This window comes from Felis catus, chromosome D4 (genome assembly GCF_018350175.1).
Source record: "Felis catus isolate Fca126 chromosome D4, F.catus_Fca126_mat1.0, whole genome shotgun sequence".
Taxonomy (NCBI): Eukaryota; Metazoa; Chordata; class Mammalia; order Carnivora; family Felidae; genus Felis; species Felis catus.
Window position 1 is genome coordinate 59,058,416 of NC_058380.1, and position 12,646 is coordinate 59,071,061.

At 40.7% G+C, this 12,646-nt stretch overlaps 1 protein-coding gene across 5 annotated transcripts; it reads right to left on the reverse strand.

Annotated features, from left to right (window-relative positions):
• Positions 1–2,645: 2,645 nt before the first annotated feature.
• Positions 2,646–12,638, reverse strand: TOMM5 (translocase of outer mitochondrial membrane 5). 5 transcript variants are annotated; one of them, XR_006588854.1, is made up of 4 exons: positions 12,434–12,638; positions 8,488–8,608; positions 3,171–3,269; positions 2,646–3,060 (listed from the first exon to the last, which is right to left on the reverse strand). XR_006588854.1 is itself a non-coding variant. In XM_003995644.5 (2 exons), the coding sequence occupies exons 1-2, from the start codon at positions 12,552–12,554 to the stop codon at positions 8,574–8,576; spliced, it is 156 nt and encodes a 51-aa protein (XP_003995693.1). In that variant the 5' UTR covers positions 12,555–12,637; the 3' UTR covers positions 8,250–8,573. The 5 variants fall into 5 exon arrangements, 1 of the variants encoding a protein (XP_003995693.1); XR_006588852.1 differs by having other exon boundaries at positions 8,313–8,608; positions 12,434–12,637; XR_006588853.1 differs by lacking the exon at positions 3,171–3,269.
• Positions 12,639–12,646: the final 8 nt, after the last annotated feature.

A 12,646-nucleotide genomic window follows, 5' to 3' on the forward strand; every position in this document is an offset into this window, starting at 1 on the left:
AAGTATACCTGTAATACAGCACGCGTTTGGCCCTGCGTGAAGTCCATAAGACAGGGCAGGGAAAAGACCTGGTGCTTTATTTGTAATTTCCTACTGAAGCCAAGAAAACAGGTTACTGAGCGTTGTTCTTGTGTAATTTGGAACTGCAGTATATACAGTAGCCAGCAGATGTCAGGATGGGATCTCTTTCGAGAAAACAATAAACAGGAGTTTCTGAAAGAACTGAAGGTTTTCTTGTTCTTCTGTGCTCCCCACTCTTCAGTCACACTGGCCTTTTTCTTTAAACACACATGCTTTAACACTTTTTCCAAGGCTCCTCATTCTTTTATCTGGCCAATTGCTATTGATCCAATCTTCATGTAAGGCTTCCTCAGGGAGCCCTCCCCAACCCAATGGGTCAGGACTCCCCTATTTCAAGTTCTCACAGCTGCCTGCACTTCCCCCCCACAGCAGCTTATATTATAGGATGTGTAACTATTGATGAATTAGGTAATGTTTGCCTCCTCTGCTAGAATATAAGCCTCCTAAGGATAGGTACCATGACTGAATTCCTTTCTGTATCCCTCAGCTACCAGTGCCTGCTACTCTGTAGTTACTGAATAAATACCTGTGAATGTGAACCTCCACCAACCAAAATGGGAATATTTCTCTGAAGCCTGGACAGCGGGGATTGTCTGAAAAGTCACTAATTTTTCCACCTTCAATTCAGTAGTCATTTATTCAGCCCCTACTTTGTAAAGATATTATGTGGGACAGAAAAATATGTGAGATAGCACTTGTATTCAAAGAGTCTTTTGGGGCGCCTGGGTGGCTCAGTCGGTTGAGCGTCCGACTTCGGCTCAGGTCATGATCTCGCGGTCCGTGAGTTCGAGCCCCGCGTCGGGCTCTGTGCTGACAGCTCCGAGCCTGGAGCCTATTTCAGATTCTGTGTCTCCCTCTCTCTCTGACCCTCCCCCGTTCATGTTCTGTCTCTGTCTTAAAAATAAATAAACGTTAAAAAAAAAAAATTTAAAAAACAAAGAGTCTTTCAGTAACAGAAAAAGACGAGACAAAACTTTGTCCCATGGTGGCAATCCCTACTATACAGTATCCATGTTCAGATTCTTACTCATTTCCATTAAAGAGCCCTGTCTGCAACCCACCCCACCTTGGTCACAGCAGTTGAGTTCAAGAAGGAAATCTTTCTTAGCTTCCAAACCTTTATCCTAATCTGCTGGGATAGTTCCTTGACAATATGCTTTTAGCTTTTAAGAACAGCACTCAGACTCCCATTGTAGGTTTTCTCAAGGCCAAATACTTCTAATTCTTTCAATCATTTCTCTTGTACCATGATTTCTGGATACCTCCAGTGCTCTCTACTCTGGCAAGTTGGCTGCTCTTGAAGTATTTGTCAGATCTGGAGACCTTAATGTTGTAATTTTACAAATGCAACCTAAAATTGCTTTCAGTTTTAGTTTTGACTCTTATTCCTAAACCAGTCCAGAATCTTAGAAGTGGAAGAGGCCTTAAGGTAAGCTCACTCACTGCTACCCAAAGCAGATCCTGGACCAATTAAATCACCTGGATGCTTTTTTTTTTTTTTTTTAATATATATATATTTTTTCAACATTTATTTATTTTTGGGACAGAGAGAGAGGGAGACACAGAATCGGAAACAGGCTCCAGGCTCTGAGCCATCAGCCCAGAGCCTGACGCGGGGCTCGAACTCACGGACCGCGAGATCGTGACCTGGCTGAAGTCGGACGCTTAACCGACTGCGCCACCCAGGCGCCCCAACCTGGATGCTTTTAAAAAAAGTGATTTCTGACTCCATCCATAGTAGATTTTTTTGTTTAAAAGCTTCCCATGTGATTTGGTGTGTAGCCTGTTTTGGAAAGCACCTGTGCACACGATGCCTGACACTGCCTTATATAACACACTCATTACCAGTGTTCTTTTCCACTGTACTTGAACCTCTCCTGTGGCAGGGGCCCACCACCAAGAGGTACCTGTGTATGAAAATCCTTCCAACCATTCTTAGTATGCATTCTTTGATTCCCAGGTATCTGACACGCAGGGCCCATTTACTCCTAAAATTGTTACGTGAACAGAACATCAGTTCCCCATAAACACAAAGACACATTTATCCTTTTCTACCAAGAAACAAGTATTGGGGCTCCTGGGTGGCTCAGTTGGTTGGGCGACTGACTTCGGCTCAGGTCATGATCTCACAGTTGTGGGTTCGAGCCCCACGTCAGGCTGTGCTGACAGCTCAGAGCCTGGAGCCTTCTTCAGATTCTGTGTCTCCCTCTCTCTCTGCCCCTTCCCCGCTTGCACACTGTCTCTAGCTCTCAAAAAGAAACATTTTATATGTATATATACATACATATATGAAATATACTATTTTACCATTTTTAGACATGGATCAGGAAGGAGGAAATAAATGATATTTTGAGTCCGTATTATCTAGGGCAAAGTTTACTACAGTGCTTGCTAGCAAAAGTGAAGGTTAGCTTAAAATGGGAAAAGTAGATGTTAAACTAAATGCCTTTCCCTTCAACCCTTTACCAGCAATCATTGTTTCACTAAGCTAGTAATATTTTATTAAGGATATTTTATCTTTCGTTTCATTTGCTTGAGACCAATGAAAACAACAGTTATGAAAATTGAGCATTTATAAAACTTTAGTTGACATAAAGATTCAATAGTAAGCCTATTAAATTTTACTCAAAAGTACACTAAAATCAAATAAAAGCTGAGTTTTTACTAATGATATTAAGATGAGCAATTCATTTCATCATTTCCTATATTTCCTTGTTTTAATTCTTTTCTATCACATTTCTAAAAACTTTTTTGTAATATTTGTTATTTTAAGTTATCTATATATTGCTTCTCTGTCATCAGTTCAAATAATCAGAGGCAATGCAATCTGAATTTTGGGAAGAAAAGCATCTTATAAACTCCCATTGCTGTATGACATCCAGCAGTAGTCTCCATGATGTTTCCGCACTGTCCCATAAAAATTAGTCTTCAGTCTCTTGGTATCATGAACGTATTTTCAATTAGCGATTTTCTTTCCTCCTAAATGAACGTACAAATTGGGGGAGAATAAGTCGTGGGAGTAGGTCAAATGTGGTCCTTATCAGACCACACCATACATACTTAGTGTGAAACCAACAAACTCAACATACCATCTCTTGTGCTAACAGAACATTGATGATATTTCTCTCTTCAGAGACAAAACGAATGAAGCCTATTTTGCAGAACAGGAACTTTTATCTCCATGGAAACTGAAGGAAGGATATTTGGGGCATACAAAGAGGTGTTCAGGGCTACTGCTCCACTGTGTTCACTCCTACAGTTGCCCTCAGCAGGACCGACCCCTCTATGTTCTTCCTGTCCACCAGCTACTTCCTGCCTTTCCCTTCTTACCCAACTTAGATGCCTTGTGCATTATTTCAATCACTCCCGACCCTGTCATTTCACCTCAGCCATGTGACAAGCCCCAGCCCTAGGTGAATCCAACTCTCCACCTTCTCCGAGCCTGCCTGTGGACAGCAGAGCAGTGCTAGAGAAAAAGCCCACAGCCAGGCACTGCAAATTCATAATCCAGGATCTTAACTGGGGTACCAATTTCATCTGACAAGCTTAGCCTTTTGGCCTTTTCTAGTTAGCTTACTCTCACACTTCCTGTAACTAGTTAAAAACTTCTCCACTCTATTATTCAAGGAACAATGAGTGCCTGTGAGGTACCAGGCAGTCTTCTAGATACTAAGATACTACAGTGAATGTTAATAGATGAAATCCCTACTCTCATCAAGCACATACTTAATGGACAGAGACAATTAACAACATAAATAAGGAAAAACATCTTAAATGCCATTAAGGAAAATAAAGAAGGGGGTTATAGAGTGCTGGAGAGGTTGTAGTTAAAAAAATGTTTTTGAAATACAATTTAACTATGGAAAAAAGTCAATAAGCATACAACTTGCTGGATTTTCACAAGTTGAAAAATCCTATAACTTCTAAAAGAGCTGGGAAAGGCCCCACTAAAAAAAATGCCATTTAAGCAGAGACCTGAGAGAAAGGGAGTGAGGCAGTTGAAAATCTAAGGGAAGGGCATTCCAGACAGGAGAAATGGCTAGTGCAAAGGCCCTGAGGTAGCAGCTTGTGAGTTTGGGGAAGCAAGGAGACCAGTGTAGCTGGAATGCAGTGAAGGATGGAAGAGTCATAAAAGACGAGATCCGAGATGTAATGAGGACCAGATTGTATAGAACCTTGTGGGCAACCAGAAGGACTGTGGTTTTTACTGAGTGACATGAAAACCACTGGAGAATTTTAAGCAGGAGAGTCAGCAGTATCTATGCTGTAAATAGAGGAGGTCTGAGGACTGAAGCCTGAGGTATTGCAAGTTTCAGGTCAGAAATGAAGGGAAACCTACTAAAGCATTTAAAGAGTGGATGAGTGAACTAGAAAGGGTGGCATGAAGGAAAATCAGGAAATTCGTATCATGGAAGGCCCACAAGGTGGTTACAATAATGAAACAGTGTTGAATGCTGCAGATCGGGTGAGACAGGTCAGTGTTAACCTTGACAAGAGCAGTTTCAGAGGATCACTGGGGATGCATGCCTAACCGGAATGGGTTCAGGAGATCACCAGAGAAAGGATATGAAAATATAGACCACTTTACTGAGGTGTTTAACTGTGAAAAAGAACAGAGAAATGTCACAGTACATGGGGAGAGTAAGGATTCAAGAGGACTATGGTGGATGTTGTGGTGAACGACTTAGATATCAACTTTAGGACCAAGGTACTCATTCCCCCAGCACCTTTGAGTGCTGGCTGCTGATGGCTCACAGCTGCAGTGCTGCACACATTGCCTCTGGCTGATTTTTTTTTTAACGTTTATTTATTTTTGAGACAGAGAGAGACCGAGCATGAACAGGGGAGGGGCAGAGAGAGAGGGAGACACAGAACCTGAAACAGGTTCCAGGCTCTGAATGGTCAGCACAGAGCCCGACGTGGGGCTCAAACTCACGGACGGTGAGATCATGACCTGAGCTGAAGTCGGACGCTTAACCGACTGCACCACCCAGGCGCCCCTGCCTCTGGCTGTTTTACACTACTACAGAAGAGCCGACAGCACAGAGCTCACAAAGTCTGAAGTATTTACCATTTGACCTTTAACAGAAAAAGTCTGCCAACTCCTGCTTTAGTGGCTTCTTTGATGACCAAAGCTACATGTAGAATTTATCAAGTCATCAAGTGATAGCAAAATAAAGTAAAACGTCTAGCTCATTTCCTTTCTATACTATCCACAATATTCTCTGGTGCCTGACGTCATAGCTAAAGAGAGATGCTTAGCTCAAGCAAAGGAGGGGAAAAAGAAAAAAGTTCAGATTCCTACACTTGTTCTTCCTTCCAAATCTAGGCCCAATTTTGCCCACCTATAAACTACGAACACACCGTAACTGAAATGCTAACTTCACAGAAGAATTTCAAAGAGCAGTGATAAAACAGTTTAAAAAGAAAACTTATTGGTACCAGGAAGAACACTAACCTAATTTAGGAGCAAAATTCTCAGTTCATATCCCTTATGAAACTTGTTTGTGGATTAACATTTTCTCTCAATTATCTGCATTTCTTTCTATGCTCCATTTTAAGAGTTTACAAAACTCAAATCTGCTATGGTTCTTTACTATTTCTTATTACACGTTCAAGCCAAATATATACACATGGCCAACTGTTGTCTGCTCTACTATTTCTGAACTGTCTGTTGTAAGTATTAGTCTGCCCTCCCAAAACCAGGGAGTTTATGGCCTGAATTTTAAAAAGTCAGTCATAAAAAACTGCACCATCACTTTTCCTTTATTCTAGCCTGAACATATGCTGGAATTCAGGGTAACAATCAACATATTCCAAGAAAAGCACTTAAGGATAGAGTATAATCAACACCCATTAAAAGCCCCTAAACCTACTTATTAGCCATCAAATCTTCCAGAGTCTCAAACTCCATCTGTAAAATGGCATTAACACTGACTGTTGAAGTTTATATACAATTAGAATATAAGCATGCTATCTCACAGCATCTGAAAATATGAATGAAGCCTACTAATGCAGTGAATGCCAGCACAAATCACTTCTAACCACCTTATACCAAACACTAACCATTAACAATAAATAGCACTTACCAAATGTCAGGCATGGTGCTAACTGCTCCTCTTGCATTCTCTTACCTTACGCTTATACACTTTGAAGTGGACAAATGTTCCTACTATGCTAATCTTACAGGTAAAGAGGATGAGATATAGCGGTTTACTTGCTAAAAGGCATCCATCTCCTGACTGTTGGAATCAGGACTCAAAATCAGGTCTGCATGTCTTTAGAGTCAGTGATTGTGACCATGGTGCTAAATACTGCACCTCTTTACATCAGGAATGGACATAAATTACTAACATGAAACACAGCATCACAGGGAAGAAATACATGCTGTTCAGGTAAAGATGGTAGATTGAGCACATGCACCTACTTCCATTCCCTCCCCAAATTCCATTAAATGACAGCAAAGATTTTTGTTTTAAGCCATGAACCTAAATGAATGGAAAAAGAGAAGAGGAGATAACATCAAAAAGAAGCTGGAAAGCGGATGGACAAGTAGTAATTAACATGGTAGACCCAAGAAAAGTGAATCCTGAGTCAGCAGTAGAAAAGCAAAACAAACAACTCAATTCACATCACAGAATCCTTAAAAGGTTCAGAAACTGGTGCCTTCATAGACCTTTGGAAGTAGGAATGAAGGGGTAGGCACTAAAGTAAGAACTGGTTGAAGGTTTAAGTATTCAGAATGCTCTCTGCAACTTACAGTTAAGCAGCCTCTTTTCCCTAGCTCCCTCCCCAAATCAGAAGTTTACTTTCTGAAAAGGGTAAAATAGAAGGTTCTTTGGATTGTGGGATGCCTGGCAGTTATGGGCACAGGTACTGTACTCAATACAGAGACTCAGTGAGCAAATGCATACTGGACAGGAGATAAACAAGATACAAGATACAGAAACAAAAGATCCAACATGGAAAACAAGGAAAAGGAATTCCCAGGATTGTGGTAAAGGGAGATCCCAGAATAGAGCCATCCACCAGGCACAGGCGACTGTAGTCCAGACTGAGACAAGTCAGAAAGCTCCAGGAAAGACTTAATCGGGAAGACGGAACAGCACACTTGATGAAACTGAACACTGTGAACTATGTAGATATACGGCAAAGAGTCCAGCTGATTCAGTTTTTATGTTCATAGAAAATGAAGCCTCGGAAAACCCGAAAGATGTACAGGAAGGAAAACAAACATGGGCGCCTGGCTCAGTCAGTTAAACATCTAACTCCTTCCTGGTTTTGGCTAAGGTCATCTCAGGGTCAGTGGGTTTGAGCCCTGAGTCAGGCTCCATGCTCATGACACAAAGCCTGCTTGGAATTCTGTCTTCCTCTCTATCTGCCCTTCCCCCGCATGTGCACGCTCTCTCTCTCTCAAAAATAAACATTAAAAAAAGAAAACTGGCATTTAGAGCCCTCATGAAATTAATTCAAACGAAAGCACACAAATAAGTACATTGGAAAGAAGAAATGAGAAGAGATAAGAGCGCTGGAGGTAAGGACAGGAAAGAGAAGTCAGTAGGCAATGTCTACAACAGAAAATTCACTAAGTACCAATACTAACATGCTATTCAAAGACAAAAGTAAATATAGTTACCTAAATATACCAATATAGCTACCTAATTTAGTTACCTAAAAAGAGGTGAATGTAAGTTGCCTCTACAAAAAAAGTTAAGGACTGTCCTCTTCCCCTAACAAACTTAGAGAACTATTTGACTAAAATTATAGCAATTTTTTCCTTTGGTGGAACTATATATTCCCAGCATCAAGCAGTAATGTTGCCTTTCACAAAGACTGCTTAATAAAATAATTTCACTCTATCAGCATTAGCAAATCCTCCAGTCCCAAACAAGAGTAACTCAAATTAACGTAGCTTGTAATAAACAATATTAAAGAGGTCTCACCAGTGATTGTTGGTCTGCAGCAAAAAGCAGTTTAAGAGAAATAAAATCCAATTTTTTTCTTAGTTGGTATTTTAATTAAAAATATAGACTAATGGTCCTGGGCTTAAATGTTGTTGTGGCTGTGTGCTGGCTTCTGTAAAATATAACTAATCAAAAGGAACTCTTCAACAAATATACTCCAGACAGAAGTAAAAAGGTAAACAGAAATGACTAACAAGACAGTGCTATTGCAGACATAATTCCCTTATAATTTATACTTGCTAAAAAATGGAGTTTAACATTACTTACAATTAATTATATCAACATTCACAGAGGCTGAACATCACAAGCGTATGGGTGTACCATCACCACAAAATGTCTTTACTTCTCAAGCAGTTTTAAATTTTAGCTATGAAGTTCAGTTACCAGAGGCCAAATTTGTTCTTAATTAGTAGAATTTTTATGTCCATTCAGAGTCTCTTACATCTTCCGGGGCCTATTCATTTGCAGATAGAAGTAGAAGTTGTAACCGGGTTCCTCTTATCATGCATTCACATGTGATGTTCATCTTCATATGCTATCCAGTTTCTTTAGGATAAAAGGTGCTGAAAGAAAAATAAACATCCAGAATTTCAGATCTATTAGCCCATAAGTTATATTATGGAATTTGTAAGACTGGGGGAAAATCTTACAGATTTAGATTTAGTTCAATACATTTTTTAAGTGACTCCAAACAATGGCCTGCACAACCCAGTAAGAGACCCCCTGTCTTTCCAGTGTCATGAAGCTCTATTCTAAGTTTTTCTTACACTGTATAAAATCTTTTCTCTAGGAAGTTCTCCCTCATAGGGCCATAAAGAGTAAATTCAATCCTCTTTCAAAGGACATTTTTTTATTCTGGGTAATTTAACTATCAAAGGAACAAAACACTTGAAGAAACAAATTGGCATTTTCCACCTTTTAAAACCTATTTGAAAAAAGGCAGAAAGTGGGAGAAAACACTTAACTAGGTAATGAGGAGAGCCAGACACACATTTAGGTACTCCCAATGATTAGCTATATATCACTTATGCAATCCAGATCACCTATGATATAGGTGAACTACTTCAGTTCAGAGAGAGAGAATGTGTGTGCACCCATGGAGTAGGAGCAGAGAGAGACTCTTAAGGAGGCTCCACGCCCAGCACGGAGCCAGAAACCTGAGCTGAAATCAAGAGCCAGATGCTTAACCGACTGAGCCAACCAGGTGCCCCAGTCCTACTTCAGTGCTTATGGGGGTCTGGTAGGATGGTACACACAGAAATGTCTAGAAAAAAAAAAATGCTGTCATAGGGAGCTAAAGAAGTGATATTATTGTCCTGTGTAAAAGCGCTGTGGCCAAAATAAGCACATGAAAAGAGGTTTAACATTACTAGTCACTAGGAAAATGCAAATTAAAACTACAGTGACCTACCACCTCACACCTACTAGGATGGCTACAATCAAACTGTCGGCAAGGATGTGGAAAACTTGGAACCCTTGTGCACTGTTTGTGGGAATGGAAAATGGTACAACTGCTTTGGATCAGAGTATGGTGGGTCCTAGGAAATTAAAAATAGGGTTATCTGTAGATCCATGTTAGAGCAGCATTATTCACAGCAGCTAAAATGTAGAAGCAATCCAAATCCAAAAACAGATGACTGGAGAAGCAAAAATGGTATACGATGGAATATTAGTCTTAAAAAGAGATTCTGACATATGCTATGACATGGAGGAAACTTATGGACCCTAGGTGAAGTGAAATAAGCCATTTACAAAAAGACAAATACTGTATGATTCCACTTATGAGATCCTTAAAGAGATGTCAAAATCACAGAGACAAAGCTTCAGTTTTACAAGATAAAGAGTTCTAGAGATGGATGGTGATGGTTGTACAACATTATGCATGTATTCAATACCACTAAACTACACACTTAAAAATATTTAAGATGATAAATTTTACCACAATAAATTAAATTTTTTAAAAAAGGGGAGGAGGCTGTGTGGCCAAAAGAGCTGCCAGAAGTATCTTCTCAATACCCATAACGAAAGTAATAAAACATACTGTTAATATTAAACTGAAGATATTGAGATCTGTTGAAGGCTGACAAAGTTGGCAATATTCCCAGGTATCTCTACTAATTCTTATCAGACAAAACTGTAACATCCATCAGGTGAATGGATAAAAATGTGGCATATCCACACAATGGAATGTTATTTGGCAATAAAAAGGAAGGAAATACTAATACACGTTATAATATGGATGAACTTTGAAAACATCATGGAAAGTGAAATAAGCTAGACACAAAAAGTCACATATTCTACAATTCCATTGGTATGAAATGTCCAGAATAGGCAAATCCATAAACATGGAAAGTAGATTAGTGGCTGCCAAGGGAAAGGGAAAGGGGAAAATAGTGAACAGTTAATGGGCATGGAGTTCACTTTAGAGTTAAAATGTTCTAAAATGGATCGTAGTGATGATTGCAAACTCTGACCATGCTAAGAACCATTCATGATACACTTTATTTTTAAATTGCTTTTATTTTAAAGTATAATTGACATACAGTATCCCTGTTAGTTTCAGGTATACATCAAAGTGATTCACAATAACTCTAGTTACCACAAAAAATTATTATAGTATTATTCTCTATGCTGTACATTGCATCCCTGTGACTTCTTTTATAACTGCAAGTTTGTACCTTTTAATCCCCTCCCCCTATTTTGTCTATTCCCTATCCTATTCCCCACTGGCAACCACCAGTTTGTCTATTTATGAGTCTGTTTCTGTTTTGTTTGTTCATTTGTTTTTTTAAATGCTTATTTGTTTTTGAGAGAGTGAGCGCAAGCAGGGGAAGGGCAGAGAGAGAGGGGGACAGAGGATTCAAAGCAGGCTCTGTGGACAGCAGAGAGCCTGATGTGGGTTTGAACTCACAAACTGTGAGACCATGACCTGAGCCAAAGTCAGATGCTTAACTGACTGAGCCGCCCAGGCGCCCTGTTCATTTGTTCTCAAAGATTCCACATATAAGTGGAATCATGGCATTCATCCTTCTCTGATTTCACTTAGCATAATAACCTATAGGTCCATCCATGGTTGTTGCAAATGGCAAGGTTTCATTTTTATGGCTAAGTAATATTCCACTGTATATACACATCTTTATCCATTTATTGGTAGACACTTAGGTTGAACTGTACACTTTAAATGGGTGAACCATATATTATGAAGTACATCTCAATTTTAAGAGTGGCAATGTGGAACAGTATTCTGTAAGTTTTTTAAAAGAAAACCAATTCATATCAGATACAAAGGTGACTGAAAAGAAGCAAGTATTTTACTGGCAGCTAAGTCAACAAAAAAAAGGTAAGAGGAGAAAGTTAAGTTGGGAGTTGCAAAAAGCTGTTGAAGGAGGACGGCTTGGGAGTTTCTATTCAGCAGGGCTCCCTCTCCTGGGGAAGCAGAGTAGTAGCATAGTCACTAAAGGGTTACCAGGCTTCAGGAGCTCTGGCCTAGGCCCAACGTGAGCCTTCTACAGGGTGACCTTGGAATGCCTTCATCCCCGCCAGCAATACACAGCAAGGTGCAATGAAGAGTACTGAACTGAGAACGGGGTATGTGTGTGTGAGCAAATAACTTTTGAGATGCGTATCAATAAAACTACAGAAGTGACCTACAAAGCCCAGATCTAACATTCAGTGTGCCTTTAACGCTGATGTTTTGCGTTAAGACCCCCTTTGAAGGGTGAGTTCTCACTTGCAAAAGGGATATACAGAATCTCTGGCCCGGCCTCCTTCAAAGTGCTGTCAAACAAGTTTCTGCCAAACATAAATTCAAATAAGCCTTCAGGTATTATTATTAATGCTATAAACTCCTATCCTTTTATTCTCATTCCTTAAAAAACAAAACACCGCAATTATTTATTTCACCCTGTGTATTAACAAGCAAAACTTCTTGTATTTCAGAGATCAGCACTGAAGGGAGGAAACCTGGTAGTAGGAGCTCTGGATTCTAGACCAAGATCATTCACTGAATCGCTGAGTGACCTTGAGCCAGCCATTTCTCTGCTCTAGATCTCCGTTTCTGTCGACAAAACGTGGAAGCAGCTAAGGAATGCGGGGGGGGGGTATAATCCCTTGAGGCTCTTTCAATTCAAGCTCTCCTAAGTCAGGGCGAAGCTGGACGATAACCCTCGCAGTCCGGACCACCGCGTGCACTTCTGTACCCGGACCCCGACCCGCAGACCCTAAGCCACGCATGCGCCCGCCACTCTCGACGCGCAAGCCCCACGCTCCCTGCGACCGCTCAGCTCACTCCACTCAAGGGCCTCCAAGGACTATAGGACCACAGTTAGGTGGGTGGTGTCCGCGAGCTTCCCGCTAGTCTCACGGCCGCAGCCTGGAAGGACACTCACTGACTCGCAGCAGGGCCACGTAGATGAGGAAGTTCCGTATGGAGGAGATCACATCCTCGCGCATCTTCCGTTTCATCTCCTCGGGGTCCAGCTTCGGCGCGAGGCCCTCGATTCGGAACATGCCGGCTTTCCTTTTTCCACTACCAGCTACCACGTTCTGCTTCTCTCAGCGGCTGCCCGGCACCCGGAACTCTGTCCTATCCCATTTCCTGT

Bases quoted from the DNA above. Each gene is read 5' to 3' on its own strand.
- TOMM5 (XM_003995644.5), bottom strand. From the start codon at position 12,554: ATGTTCCGAATCGAGGGCCTCGCGCCGAAGCTGGACCCCGAGGAGATG. The intron at 8,609-12,433 runs GTGAGTGTCCTT...TTTTTCTTTCAG, and splicing joins CGTGGCCCTGCTGCGAGTCA to CACCTTTTATCCTAAAGAAA.